Consider the following 12,904-nt stretch of genomic DNA (forward strand, 5'->3'; position numbering starts at 1 on the left):
CCAGACTGCTATCCATGTCCTACCACAGACTATTGTGGTACCTCTCAGGTTATAGTGTGATACAGTGAGACTGCTTCCTCCTTCAAATTAATTCAACATAAATGGAATGCAGGAAAAAATACTGATTTTTGTGCTAGTCATGGAAGTCTAGTTCAATGACTTTATCCTTCTTTAAGTGGTCAGTTTGTTTTCCCATTCCCTTTCTGTGACAGTTCTCCACTTGCACTGCTGTATTTTTAATTATCTGTAGCATCAGACAGTCTTGCTGAATGGCTCAAGAATCCAGAGAAATTCAAGCACACTTGCAGCCAAAGGAAGCTATAGAAAGCTACAACCAGAATCTACAATTAATACCTCACAAATTTCAAGACTACATAAGCATCCTGCTCACTTGCAGTCGTTCTGCTCACTGCACAATATGGAAAAGAAACACTAGAGCTTTAAAAAAGTAATAAAAAGAGACTCTTTTCAGAGAGACAGCTTCTAGCATATTCACATAAACACATCTTTTCACCAGACTAAATGGGAGCATTTCAAAGGGAGTTGATCAGTTGATCATGGCAAGCCTTGATTACATTCATTAGTTTTCTTGTAGCTTACAGAACGTACCCAGGGCTGTGTATCCTGCTGTATGTTGAGCAATAATGACATTTCAATTGCATTGGGTATTAACTAAATCCTTTTTGAACAGAAAGCTTTTAATTATTTTATTTGTCTCTTAATTTATCCTAAAGAAACAACTAATTAGCTTTCTCTTCTCCTGGGCAGAAGTTCCTTTGTAGAAGGAACATAGAGTTTAACAGCACTGCAACTTCATTGAAAGACTGTGTTTGGAACATGGAATTGAAACAAACCTAATGCAGTTAAATACCATTTTGGAAGCTTTTAATGGCTAAATTATCAAGGCATTCTACTGCTGCCCCTCAAATGAGAATCAAGATAATCAGGTCTAAGCAGCAGTATCCTGGAGTAGAAACCATTAATTATCTCCAAAGAGTTGGGGTTATACAGAGCAATCACTGAATAGGTGGACAATACTATAATGTTACTGAAATGCTCTATAAAGAAATATGTAATCATACTTTTTAGTAAAAAATCGAGGTAAAAAAATCAAGTGCAGAGATGTGAGGTCTTCCTCATGATAAGACTAGTGTTAAAATTTGTTGGAAGGCATAATTAAAACTTTGTCTTTCAACAGTAACTCTCAAGTGGTAGACCTTAAATCTCTAACCTGGAGAGCCATCCCAGCTTTCACTTTCATTCCCCTCAAGGACAAATATCTGGATTGCTTTCAGGTATAAATACAAATTATGTTAATAGTATGCTTTGGTGATTAGTGTCCAGATGCTCTCTGCACCAAGACTGGTGCTAAACCATATTAGCAAGGTCCTAAAATATGTGGACATGTCATAGAAAAATAAATGAATGAGTTGACAGAAAAGATATCTGCACACTCACATGGATGTTACAGAAAAAATTAAATGCAGGAATAAAATTACTTCAGTGGTAAGCGTCAGCCTGTGGGCTGGAGTACACGACTAGATTTGTAGATTCAAATCCACAGAGGAACAACCATGAGAGCAGGCAAACTCACACTCGTGATGACATTTCCCCCAAAGCTAAGTCATGCACTTGTTTTAGAAAGTAATGTAATTTCATTTTATTGATCCAAAGCAACCAGCCTGTCAGTACCTGACATGGCATACTTCCATGGTCCTAAAGTTACCTTAGGAAAATCTCATCTTCCTTTGAAAAACCAACTTTGACTATCTTTAGCTTCCAGGCACTGGAACCTGTTTTGCCTTCAGGATAATCTGTGTCCCTCTGTGGAAACACTGATATGCTCTGAGTGACCTTGCCACTTCCTCTTAGCTAAACCAAACAGTGAGTTCCATAAGCATCACAGTGCAGAGCATGTTTTTCAGCCCCAGAACTTTTATGGCTTCTTTATGGTTCTTCCTCATGTTTCTAAATCCGCTAGGAAGTGTGGACACCAGGCTTGGGCTCGGTGTTCTATCAGAATTCTTATCACTGCAAACTCGGTTCTCAGCTTTTACTTGCACTTCTTTCTTTCTCTCTCTCACACTCCCCCACATACAAAAAGATTAGCCTTTTTAAGAAAGGAACTGCAAAAGTAGCTCATTATGAGGCTGTTACCACTAATGACCCGCTACTTCCTTTTTCGAGTTGCTACTTCTAAACAAACAAAAACACTTCTATTCCTTGCTCCAGGTTTTTGGTTGGTTGGTTTTTTTGCTTGCTTTTCTTTTTTTTTTTTTTTTGGACTGAGATAATTCCATAACAGTAAACAAATTATTTATGGCGAACTTAGAAAATATAATACAAGTTTTGTACCCTCCTGTGGTAGCTGACATTGGAAGCAAATCTAAACAACAGCTTCCTGGCTCTGTGAAAGAAAGCAAGGATAAATCTGGTTCTGTTCTGTTAGTAAACAGATTACTCACACTTCAGATACAAAAACAGCTTTTAAACTTTCTGAAATGTCTGCTGAGTAACAATTACCTGAGTAAATTGCCAGTAAAGCTTCATTCTCTTGGCTTTGGCATAATTGCATTCGATGAGCCTGGGCCTGCTGTTCACATCCACCAGGCATCTGTTGTCATCATCGTCGATAGTGGGACTCAGAACACCCACGTGGAGCTGCTGACTGCTTGTGTAATAAACATTCTGCAACAGGAAGCACAAACAAGATTTGTGGCCTCTACACAAAAGCAGCATTTTTACCCAAAACCCACTGGCAAAGATAAATATGCTGGATAGCAGTAGGCTGACCCCATAGTGGCTTTTAAATGATTTTCTTTCATGCAGGAAGCAACACAACGCTTTAAAAGTTGTTTTAAATTAGCAATTAACTGTTCATTGTTATCAACAAGTAAATGTTGGTGAAGTATTTAAGAGGAAATATGCAAACACAACTGATACTTGTCTCATCCTATGCCTTTTCACTGCTGTTTCCTAAGGTCATTAACCTCTTGCTTCAAAGAGCAAGAGATGCACCCTCATAGGAGGGGCCTCAAAGGCCTCAGTGGTTACACTTAAGACCAAAGGCATGAGATTATTACATCATACAAATTCTTTCTGCTCCGTTTGACTACACTGATTTATGGGAGGTTTCTCTAGAAGGAAGAAAAAGAAGGAAAAGGAAGGTGAACTTGCTAGATGTAGGTGATTATTGAAGATTAACAGGTTACATACAAGCCCAGGAATGTAACATAGGACTATGCCATGATTCCCTGTTTGCTATTCACAAAAGAATTTATTTTGCTAAAATCAGACCATTTTCTTGGAAGGACAATGAGAAAGGTGACATGGAAACATCATACTTTGCGTGTAAGTCTTTGATAACTCAGTAGTATCAACAGATGAGAGTGGACAGAAGCACCAGATTAATGCCTCTGCCATCTATTTGTCTGTAACAAAAGGGAAGCTGGAAATTATGCTGTGTGTATTGGGGAATATTTTTTGTTCCCAGAAGTTGCTGATACTATCTGCTGATATATGTTCATTGTTGATGTTGTAACTTGTTTTACATGTGTGTGTTCCTATGTGTGTGAAAATTCTGATAAAATAGGAATGAAGAAAAACAGAACAAACCAGGACTGAGGAGGGATTTCGGAGCCTCATGTAAGGAAAAATATTTGAATGCTGAAAGCAGTCAATGCAAGGATTGAATACAGTGAAAACAAACGGTGGTGTTTCTGGGCAAGACTAAATCCCCTGTTTACCCTCCTGTAACACTGCCAGGGCAGATCAGCAGCAGATGTAAACTGACAGAGTTGCATCAAAGTTAATGAAGTTGCCATTAATGGTTTAGACTAATCCAAAGTTTTGCCCCCCCTTAATGAAGTTTTGTTTATTTCACCCCACAGAAATGGTAACAAGTCTGAGCTGGCTGAACTGAGGTGAGTGGAGGTTTTAAGAGGTTGAACAGAGAAAAGTTGAAGAGTTCAGTCATGCCTTACAGGAGAAGAGCAGGGTAATAAAAGGACCTAGCAGAGCACATTTCCAGAATGTTGGTTATATGGGATTGAAGTAAACTGTAAGAACTACGTAAATAAAGACTAACAAGATCACACCACAACTGACTCCATCCACAATTCAGGTTATTAACATTCCTGCTAACAAAACTGATGCCTTGAAAGAGCAATAAACATTTAGAATCCACTTTCTAGACAGATCAACAGCAACTACTTTAGACCCATTTATGATCTATTCAGATTTTTTTTTTTTTTAGAGAGACTGAGATACTGATATAGCAAGATGATCTTTAAAGGGGATTGTTAGGACACATTAACTCTACTCAAGATTAACATTTTGTTGCAGCTCGTTTATCTCTTACCTGGAATTACTACTAGAAAACAGAGAGGGAAATTGTAATTCATATTCATTTTTAATTTATAGGAAGGAATTTGTTATTTCAGCCCATTGTCACCACAGAAAACACAGTAGAAGAAAATAAAGGGAGTTTCAATTTTTTTTTTTTTCTTAATGATACACATCAGTCACTGGAAACAAATGAGCAGGCTTGGCTGTAACTCTAAGAAGTTCATGCTATAGCTCAAGGTTGCTCGTGCAAAAGAGAGGGGTGTACCTGCAAACCCTCAGGGCTGAGCTGTTTTTATTAGCTCAGTCCCCTCAGCCTTTCACAGAAGCTTGAAGGTTGCAGGTAATCACAGTAAAGCTCCACCAGCCTTTTTTTTTTTTATATGTCAAAGCAGCAATGGTTCAGTCTGAGCATCTTTCTGGGCAGAAGAAGAATGATGGCTCTGGCTGGGGGAATTACTCGATTTGGTTTGTTGGCAAAACTGTACAGAGGTAGAAGAATCAAATGCAATTATGCTTAATAGATTTAATTAGCAGGTTCCTATTTATTTTCAGAGAACTCAGCCTACCTGCTAATATCACTTCATTTTTCATTGTGGACCAGTTAGAAAAAGAGGTGTGAAATCTTGAATTTGCACCTAGTATTGAGAAAGGCACTTTGCAGCTCAGAGGCAACATGTAAAAGTAGGCTCAGACTAGAACAGACTGTGTAGGGTGGCAGTCTATTGAATAAGACTCTTTCAAGATGTTGCTTTGCTTATCCAGTAGTATGGATAATGCTGAATTATTCTCTATATTATTATAAACATGTTAGTATCTTATATAATAATATCATAACTAATTTCATTTCAGAATTGAAAATATTGCACAACCTCACAATATTTGTAACTTGACTGCTGTGTTTTAACAACGGAGGAATCACATCAGAAGCACATACACTCTACAAATTCGACTTGAGCAGCATGATAGCAAACAGCAAGGTAACTGTTTTGTGTTGCATTTGGCCAGAAAACTTCTCTTGAAAGCTACAGACAATCCATGACTCGTTTCACCCACCCTGAGAATAAAACAGACCATGCACTGAGAGAATATAACACTATGTAAGGATGAAGGACATCCATTTGGTAAAACAGAATTAACTGACACTACTGATTAACATTCTTTTAGTCTGAAACCTAAAGCTGTTAAACATGAAACCATTGTAAGGCCTCCCCTTAAACAATTTCATATATTAAAATATTTTAATTGCTTTCACACTATATCTTCCTGGGGGTTGTGCTTTTTTGTTTGTTTGTTGTTTGTTTGTGGGTTTTTTGTGGCTTGGTTTTTGGTTGCTTTGTTTGTTTAAAGATGGTTGTTGGAGATTAACCACCTGAGTTACATGAACTGAATTGCCATCTCATAATGTATGTGCTAGGTATGCACATTTATGACTTTCTATTGAGCATATTTTAAATTGACCCTTAGGTAAAATATGATCATGCTTTAACATCTTATGTGTAGCCCTGTAAAGACCAGTTTGCACTTGTGACTTAAAGAAGTTGTTCAATAGATTAATGGTCACAGCAGTACTTTGTGAAGAAGATGCTTTTAACAAGCATCAACAAGCACACTAGCTGTTTTGAAGTCCACTTCAGCACAAAAAGGACAGCTGAGGCACTTTTGTTTAAAACATTTCAAAAGATACCGGCAAAATGCATTTTACCAGCACATTTGTTCCTACTGTATTGCAATATCACCATTGACACAACAGAATAGAAACTCTGCAGTAATTCCGCAAAGTGTTTTTTAACAATCACTTCAGTGCTGTCTTGGAAGTCCAAAAGACTGAATACTGAACATGGACTAGTAAGTCTCTAGGGTAACTCTGAAAATTTTGCTCAGAACTTGGACCTTTTACTTCTGCTACAGCAGCAAATGTCACAGCAGTTCTTGTTCAAAGGACTAGAGATTCGATAGACAAAAATTTGTTAAGTTCTACTGCAGTTAAGGCACTTGCTGGATGCTGACTTGGAGCATTCTTTCAAAGTTCCTTTGCACTTTGAGGATGCTGCCTTAGCAAAACAAGCACACATTTTCACATCACCATCAAATACATATTCCCCGAGGAGCTACTGAATTTCCACAGAAAAAATCTTGCTTGGATATTGGTACCAAAGCACATGGTAACAACTCTCTTACTCTGTAACAAAATAAGCCTCCTTACATTTCATTAGTCTGTCCTAGCCCACAGCACTTTACCAGCTATTTTTACCACCGTAACAGCATTGATGTACAACTATGTCTCCTGGGCATGTGAGAGGGAGCACCTCTGTTCAGGAAATCAGTTAGGTTTGACAAAAGGCACTTACCTTCTCCAAAAGTGAAGCTACGAGGATTCAGCATTACTGTCAGTGAGAAACTGTTAAAACACGGGCAGAATTTGTGATCCGCAAAGTGCCAGAGTCAACGTGGGCCCTGAGCCTTCAGCGCTGCCACATCTCCTTCAACTGCACTCCCAGCAGGTGCTTTTCAAGGGTGGGGGAGTGCCATCCTCACACTGACAGGCTGGCTCTGGAGGCTGCCTGCTTTCCCTGCCCTCCCTGCAGGTCCAGCCACACTCAGTGACCTCAGCAAACTTCCTCTGGAAGCCTGGGGCTCACAGCAGATTAAAGTGATGGAAAAGAAATCATTCAAAACAAAACAGTGTGCTATTAATCTAAAGATTTGCAGCAAGCAAATGATTAAAGGAAGAAAAACTTCCTCCCTGGCTCAGAAGAGAAGCATATTGGTTGCCTTCAAAGCATGACATGGGTCTCTGCCACAAGGCTTCTGTTTCAGTCCCTCTTCTGTTCCCAAACACCAGCCTCGTAATGAATCTCTTTATAACTAATCTTCCTCCAGACTGTGGAGATTTTTGTAAATTGCTTCGAATTTTTTTTAATATCTGCTGAGAAACTTGACCTGCAAATTGCCTTATGCCTGTAAAGTAGCATTTTTCAACTAAAAGAGCAATTATTCTGTAGCTTTCTGGAATTTATTTTCCTAGAAGTGTCTTATTTAAGGCCATTGCTTCATTTCTGTTTGCTCCACCTAATTATCTCTCTGACTATTCACATTAAGGCAAAATACCAGACAAGCAAACTGAGATTGGTATCACACAATTACAACTAATGAAACGAGTCCCAAAATCTTCATAAGGTGAAAGCGTGAAGTCAAGTCAAGGCATACTTTTAATTTTTTAAAAACATTTTTTCTTTTTTTTAAGAACAACATTTATTTGTCCTAAAAAGACAGCTAAAACATGAAACCACAAATGAGTGGTAGGGGAGCTGCATAGCCTAGGATTGTCCACAAATCATCATAATGACTAGGAACTATCAGAGAAAATTTGGTGCTTGAAATGTTCTCCCCAGCTACATTTCTGGTGAACTAATTGGCTGAATGTTACTTTTTTTTTTTTTCTGTTTAGTATTCTAAGCTTATTTTTTTCTGAAAATCTGGTTGAATATCAGGGAAACTTTAAATATTGTAATGAAAACAAAAGCTGTATATTGGTACTGCTACTCAGACCAGCTCCAGAAAAAAGGAGAAGCAGCTTCACCCTTTATTTGCCATTGGACCAAGCCATATCTTTGCTCATTTTTGGGAATGCCAGGTCTCCTCCCTTCCTCCCAATGCAATCTCATGTAGCAAACCAGCATGGAAGAGAAAAAGAAAAGTCATGCCTGGAGTCATAGTCTCCCCTAAATCTCAGTTGTTACATTCAGAACAAAGGGTCCTTTTGCCCTTCTATTCCACCTATCTCCTCTGAGACAAATTCTGTTTTCAGCTGGAATCTTGAAATATCACTTGCACAGCCATCTCACTGCCAGAGAGTTCATCCTCTGCTCAGCTAGTGCTCCCTGGGAAAAACACTGCACAGCACACACACACATGCCAGAGGCAGGGAGTGAATGTAGCACAGAGCAAGAGCTGTGCAGGAATGCTCAGAATGGATAAATAGAGCTTGTGGTTTATAAAAGGTTGGAGCTGAGATAATGCATATGGATTCTAGCATATGCATGTAGCAAATACTTCTTTGCTGATGTTAGAGATCATCTGACAAGCTTTGGCTGCCTTTGTTTTACACAGGGGGGATGATGCCACTCACAATTCACAAAATCCCCTCAGTTCGTCCATGCTGACAGCGAGGCCCAGCTTAGCCAGATGGAGCAGACCAAAAAAATGGGACAGACCTCAGTGGTACAGATCATCCAGTCAGTCAGGGCCTGGAAAACTGCTGTCCTGTCTAAAAATGACCAACTTGATTGCCACGGCAGGTTTCCTGGAAGGCGGGAATGATAAAAATTTTGGTGCAATACTCACATCTTATGTGCTGTGTTACAGTGGTTCAGTACAGAACACACCCTAAATCTGCCATGAGAGCAATGAAAGCCCAGGTAACTCAGCCAACTTTTTTGGTCAGTGAAAATATAAAAATCTGCACAACCCCCCACGATGTTGTAGAATACACAGGAAGGTAAATGAGCTCTGCTTACTTGGACACAAATGCAAGCCTTTGGCCTCTCGGTGATTTGATGTAACATTTCTATTCAAGACGAGTTTGCCCTAAAAGGTCAAATTGTGATTCCCACTGCAATTAACACTGAAATTCCACAGACTTTAAGTGCAATGAGATTTTTGGCTCCAAGTTTAATAATAAACTTTGAAAAGCCACCAGACTTGATAAAGACTTCAGAGCTGAAGTGAGTTGCCAGTTGCAGTAAATTATTCATAGGAGCTGGTTTATCATGTAGCAAAAAGTTACACTAAGATGTTCTACTTAACACAAGATGATTATCTGAAGGATAAATTGCCAACTCCCCACTGCAAGTTTAAAGCAATACATACCAATTTTCAGGCTGAAAGCCATTTGTAATCCTTATGGCAATGCTCCCAGATGAAATTACACTGGAGACTGGTACATGACTCTGCATTTATAATGAGCAAACTTAATGCTCACCACCAGCAGTATTTATTTGCTACCCTGCTTTTGGCATAATAACTACGAGGGACAAGAAGCTTGATTCACCACTACTTTATTCCATCTTTGAACCGTATTTTTCTCCAGATGAATCCATGGAGTCATTTATTTTCAGTAGTATATTAACATATTAGGTCCAAAATCTCACAGCAGATTCATACTTGACTACAGCTCCAGCTAAAGAGCAGTCTGGTGGATTCCAGTAAATACAGAATTAGCTAACATTGCCAATACTTGGTTATTTATGTTGTCCCTGACTTTTATTCTGACATTTCTTGTTACATAAACACATCTGAAGGAAAGAACTTTCCAACCCTGATAAGAATCCAAGTTCTTTTGAACAACACAAACATATACATCACTAAGATAAAAATCAGGTGTTTTTCCATTTACTATTCATGTAGGAAGTGACAAAAGAGAGATGCTGTCCTGTAGCCACAGCAACAGCAGGTCTACGTCTGCTGCTGCCCTAAAACACCTACTGCTGAGGAAGTAAATGTGTAAGAACACAGGCTGAGAATTACAGAAAGTTACCCCTAAACCATAGGTCAACCCTTAGAAGATTCATGTTATTATTCTGAGGCAGGTTTTAAGCCTGACTGATAAAGCCTTAAAACCATTATAATGATATTTTATCCGTGTTGAGAATCTATTCACTGTGAAACTTGTCTGACAAACAGCTTGTATACCAAGTGTAGCACTATAATTTAGACTTTAATTGTAAAGTGTGTAAAAAAGACTCAGTATTTCACTTCAGTGTTCAGATTTGTATCTACTGAATTAAGGCACCAGCATACCGATTATCTGACCTAGTTGATCTTCTTCATGCCCATGAACTAATTAAGACCTGAACTCTGAGCAACAATATTTGATAGTAATAAAACCAAGGTGCTCAAAACTTTAAATAATACAGTGTGGTACTATAAATACTGGTTTGAAGACACAAAAACGTTAACATTTTAATAGAAAATAGACAGGTAGTATATGTCAGACCTTTTCCTTTTAATTTAAATTCATGAACCTATATTGCAGTAGAATACCTAATTCTGGTGCTGCCTACTTTGGTATTCTGCTTTGGTTTTATTTAAAACAAGCAAACAAAAATCCTATTATTTAAGCTCCACTTTTTAAATTGAATAGAACTGTCAATCATTGGTTTTATATATGCTTTCAGTATTTACTGCCATAGTTCTCCTAATGCTGGTAACTACAGAATTACCAAGACCTGGATAAACCGAAATTTTACTTGCTTCACTTCCTAAAGTTTGTCTTGCTTTGCTCTTATCTCTGCACAAGATCCCTACAACTGTTTCACAGACAAAAAATTAAAGGCAGTAAAAAATCAGAACCATTCTGGCATAGAAAACTTTGTCCTGTTTTTTTTTAAAAAAAATACTGTCTTATGGCTCCTGTGACTTGGTCCTATGTGCATGTTCCTTGATCCACTCCCACCAATCTCTCTTTACATACTGTTCACAGTTGTCTTTGTGGATTCCTCCAGAATCCCATGTCTTTCTTACCCCGTTTTCTTCTCCTTCAATACACACTCACCAGGACACCAACAGCCTTCATTCCCATATGCTGATGCACTGGTCCATCCTTTACACCAGAGTTGATTCCTTCTGGCCAAATTAATATCTGAACTATTTCACTGCCATCTGTGTATAAGCACTTGGTAGCTCAGCATCAATAACTTAGAAGCAGATTTTTTTTACCTTTTCATAGCTAGACCGAAGTGCTTCAGATGACTGTGGGCACAGTCATATTCAGGTAATCATGCATTTATATAATACACATCTTTCACCTTGAACCTCCTCCAAAGTTATCAAATCTTGCTATATAACCCTTTTTCCCTGCAATAAAATACAGCTTTTCTACTTAAAGTTGACCCTTGCTGGCTTCCTCACTGATGTCAACACTCATGCCCTCTTCAAATCCTGACTGCCTCTGAAAACCTTGTTTTCAGGTTGCCATCAGGAAGGCAATATCATTTCTCTTGTTCTGTTTTCCACGCTGCATAAACTGTTTGTCTTCATTTTCATAGCCCTTCTCTTGCTACTTATCAGCCTAGCAAGTAGCAATAGGTTATCCTCCAGCTCCTAATTGCTGGCCTTCATTGGTCACATTTTTCAAGCAATTATTCCTGGAAGCTAAGAGAAGTAAATCTGGAATCTTCCAAGGAACTTATCTTCCTCTGTCTGTTCCACAGAATTTTTCTTTTATCCAGACATCAAAAATATATAAAAATATATATAATAAATAAAAAGTAATTTTGGGGGGAAAAAAAATCAATAATGTATGTATCCAAAACATTACCCAAATGTTATCTCCTAGCAGTCCCTTCTCCTCTCTCCCACACTCTCCTGTTTCTAATATTCTATTTGTAGACTTCAGCTCTTCAAGTCAAGGGCATACATTTTATTCTCAGGCTGTAGAGCACTTCATATATAGACACCCGGGTCACTGTTGGAATGCCTAGAACAGCAATAATAAGCATAACAGTAAAAAAGCTGTAGTGCCAGGGATGAGTCAGGTAGCTCACCACTTCTCAAAGTGGTTCTCCTGCTCCAATAACCTTCTGAATGTTTGTTGAAATAAATTGTTATTCTACCACTATTACCTTTTCTAAACTGAATTTGATAAAATTTGTTGTCTACAAGTCAGGCAAATTACAAATGCCACACCTTCTTAAGATGCCTTACAGTAAACACCTTGATCTCAAGGGGGTTGTGGTTCTTTTTTTTTTTTTTTCCCATCTCTTTTGGAGTTTTTTGTTTGTTCATTTTGTTTTACTTTTTAATCCAGTCCTTGTCATCTTTAATGCTGTAAGGTAGGACTATGGATACAGAGGCTCCTTTAACTCCTCGTGTGTTCCACAAGTGCTGGAATTTTTCATCATTTTTTGACGGTAACAAAGTAAGGTAGTTACATGTACAACTTTGGGAAGAATTACCAGCTCCCTACAGATATTACCTGCCTTCACTCAAAGCAATCACAAATCTGCTTCTAATTTCAGATCAGCCAGACCTCACCCACTCTTTGAATCACATGTGCACTTGATTTCAGGTTTCCGGAGCTACCACAATAACACCAACATATGCAAATTGAAGAAAAAAAATTGTTTAAAATGTAGCTATTTTGGTGTTGAAGGAATAAAATAGAGACATAGAAACATCCACATGGAAGTGAGGCATTATGTACAGAAAAGGAAAACAAAAAGGCAACAAATTTCAACCTAAGGTGCTTAATGACAGTCTGATTGTTTTTCTTTGTTTGTTTGTTTAGACTACTAGCAAGGACATATTTATTTTTCCCCACAAAAAAACCCCAAAATACCAAACAAAAACCCCACAAAACCAACTAAACAAAACCAAACCAAAAAAAAAAAAAAAAAAAAAAAAAAAAAAAAAAAAAAAAAAAAAAAAAAAAAAAAAAAAAAAAAAAAAAAAAAAAAAAAAAAAAAAAAAAAAAAAAAAAAAAAAAAAAAAAAAAAAAAAAAAAAAAAAAAAAAAAAAAAAAAAAAAAAAAAAAAAAAAAAAAAAAAAAAAAAAAAAA

At 37.7% G+C, this 12,904-nt stretch overlaps 1 protein-coding gene across 1 annotated transcript in view; it reads right to left on the bottom strand.

Moving 5' to 3' along the window:
• The window catches only part of GALNT18 (polypeptide N-acetylgalactosaminyltransferase 18), a 126,112-nt gene that overhangs the window by 16,489 nt on the left and 96,719 nt on the right, over positions 1–12,904 (bottom strand). Inside the window, exon 10 of the mRNA XM_027904314.1 lies at positions 2,524–2,688. Coding sequence (XP_027760115.1) covers positions 2,524–2,688 — 165 coding nt within the window. The remainder of the gene's footprint in view (positions 1–2,523; positions 2,689–12,904) is intronic.

The sequence above is a fragment of the Empidonax traillii genome, unplaced genomic scaffold, assembly GCF_003031625.1.
Source record: "Empidonax traillii isolate 1590-97213 ecotype Southwest subspecies unplaced genomic scaffold, ASM303162v1 scaffold1039:size287584, whole genome shotgun sequence".
Taxonomy (NCBI): domain Eukaryota; kingdom Metazoa; phylum Chordata; class Aves; order Passeriformes; family Tyrannidae; genus Empidonax; species Empidonax traillii.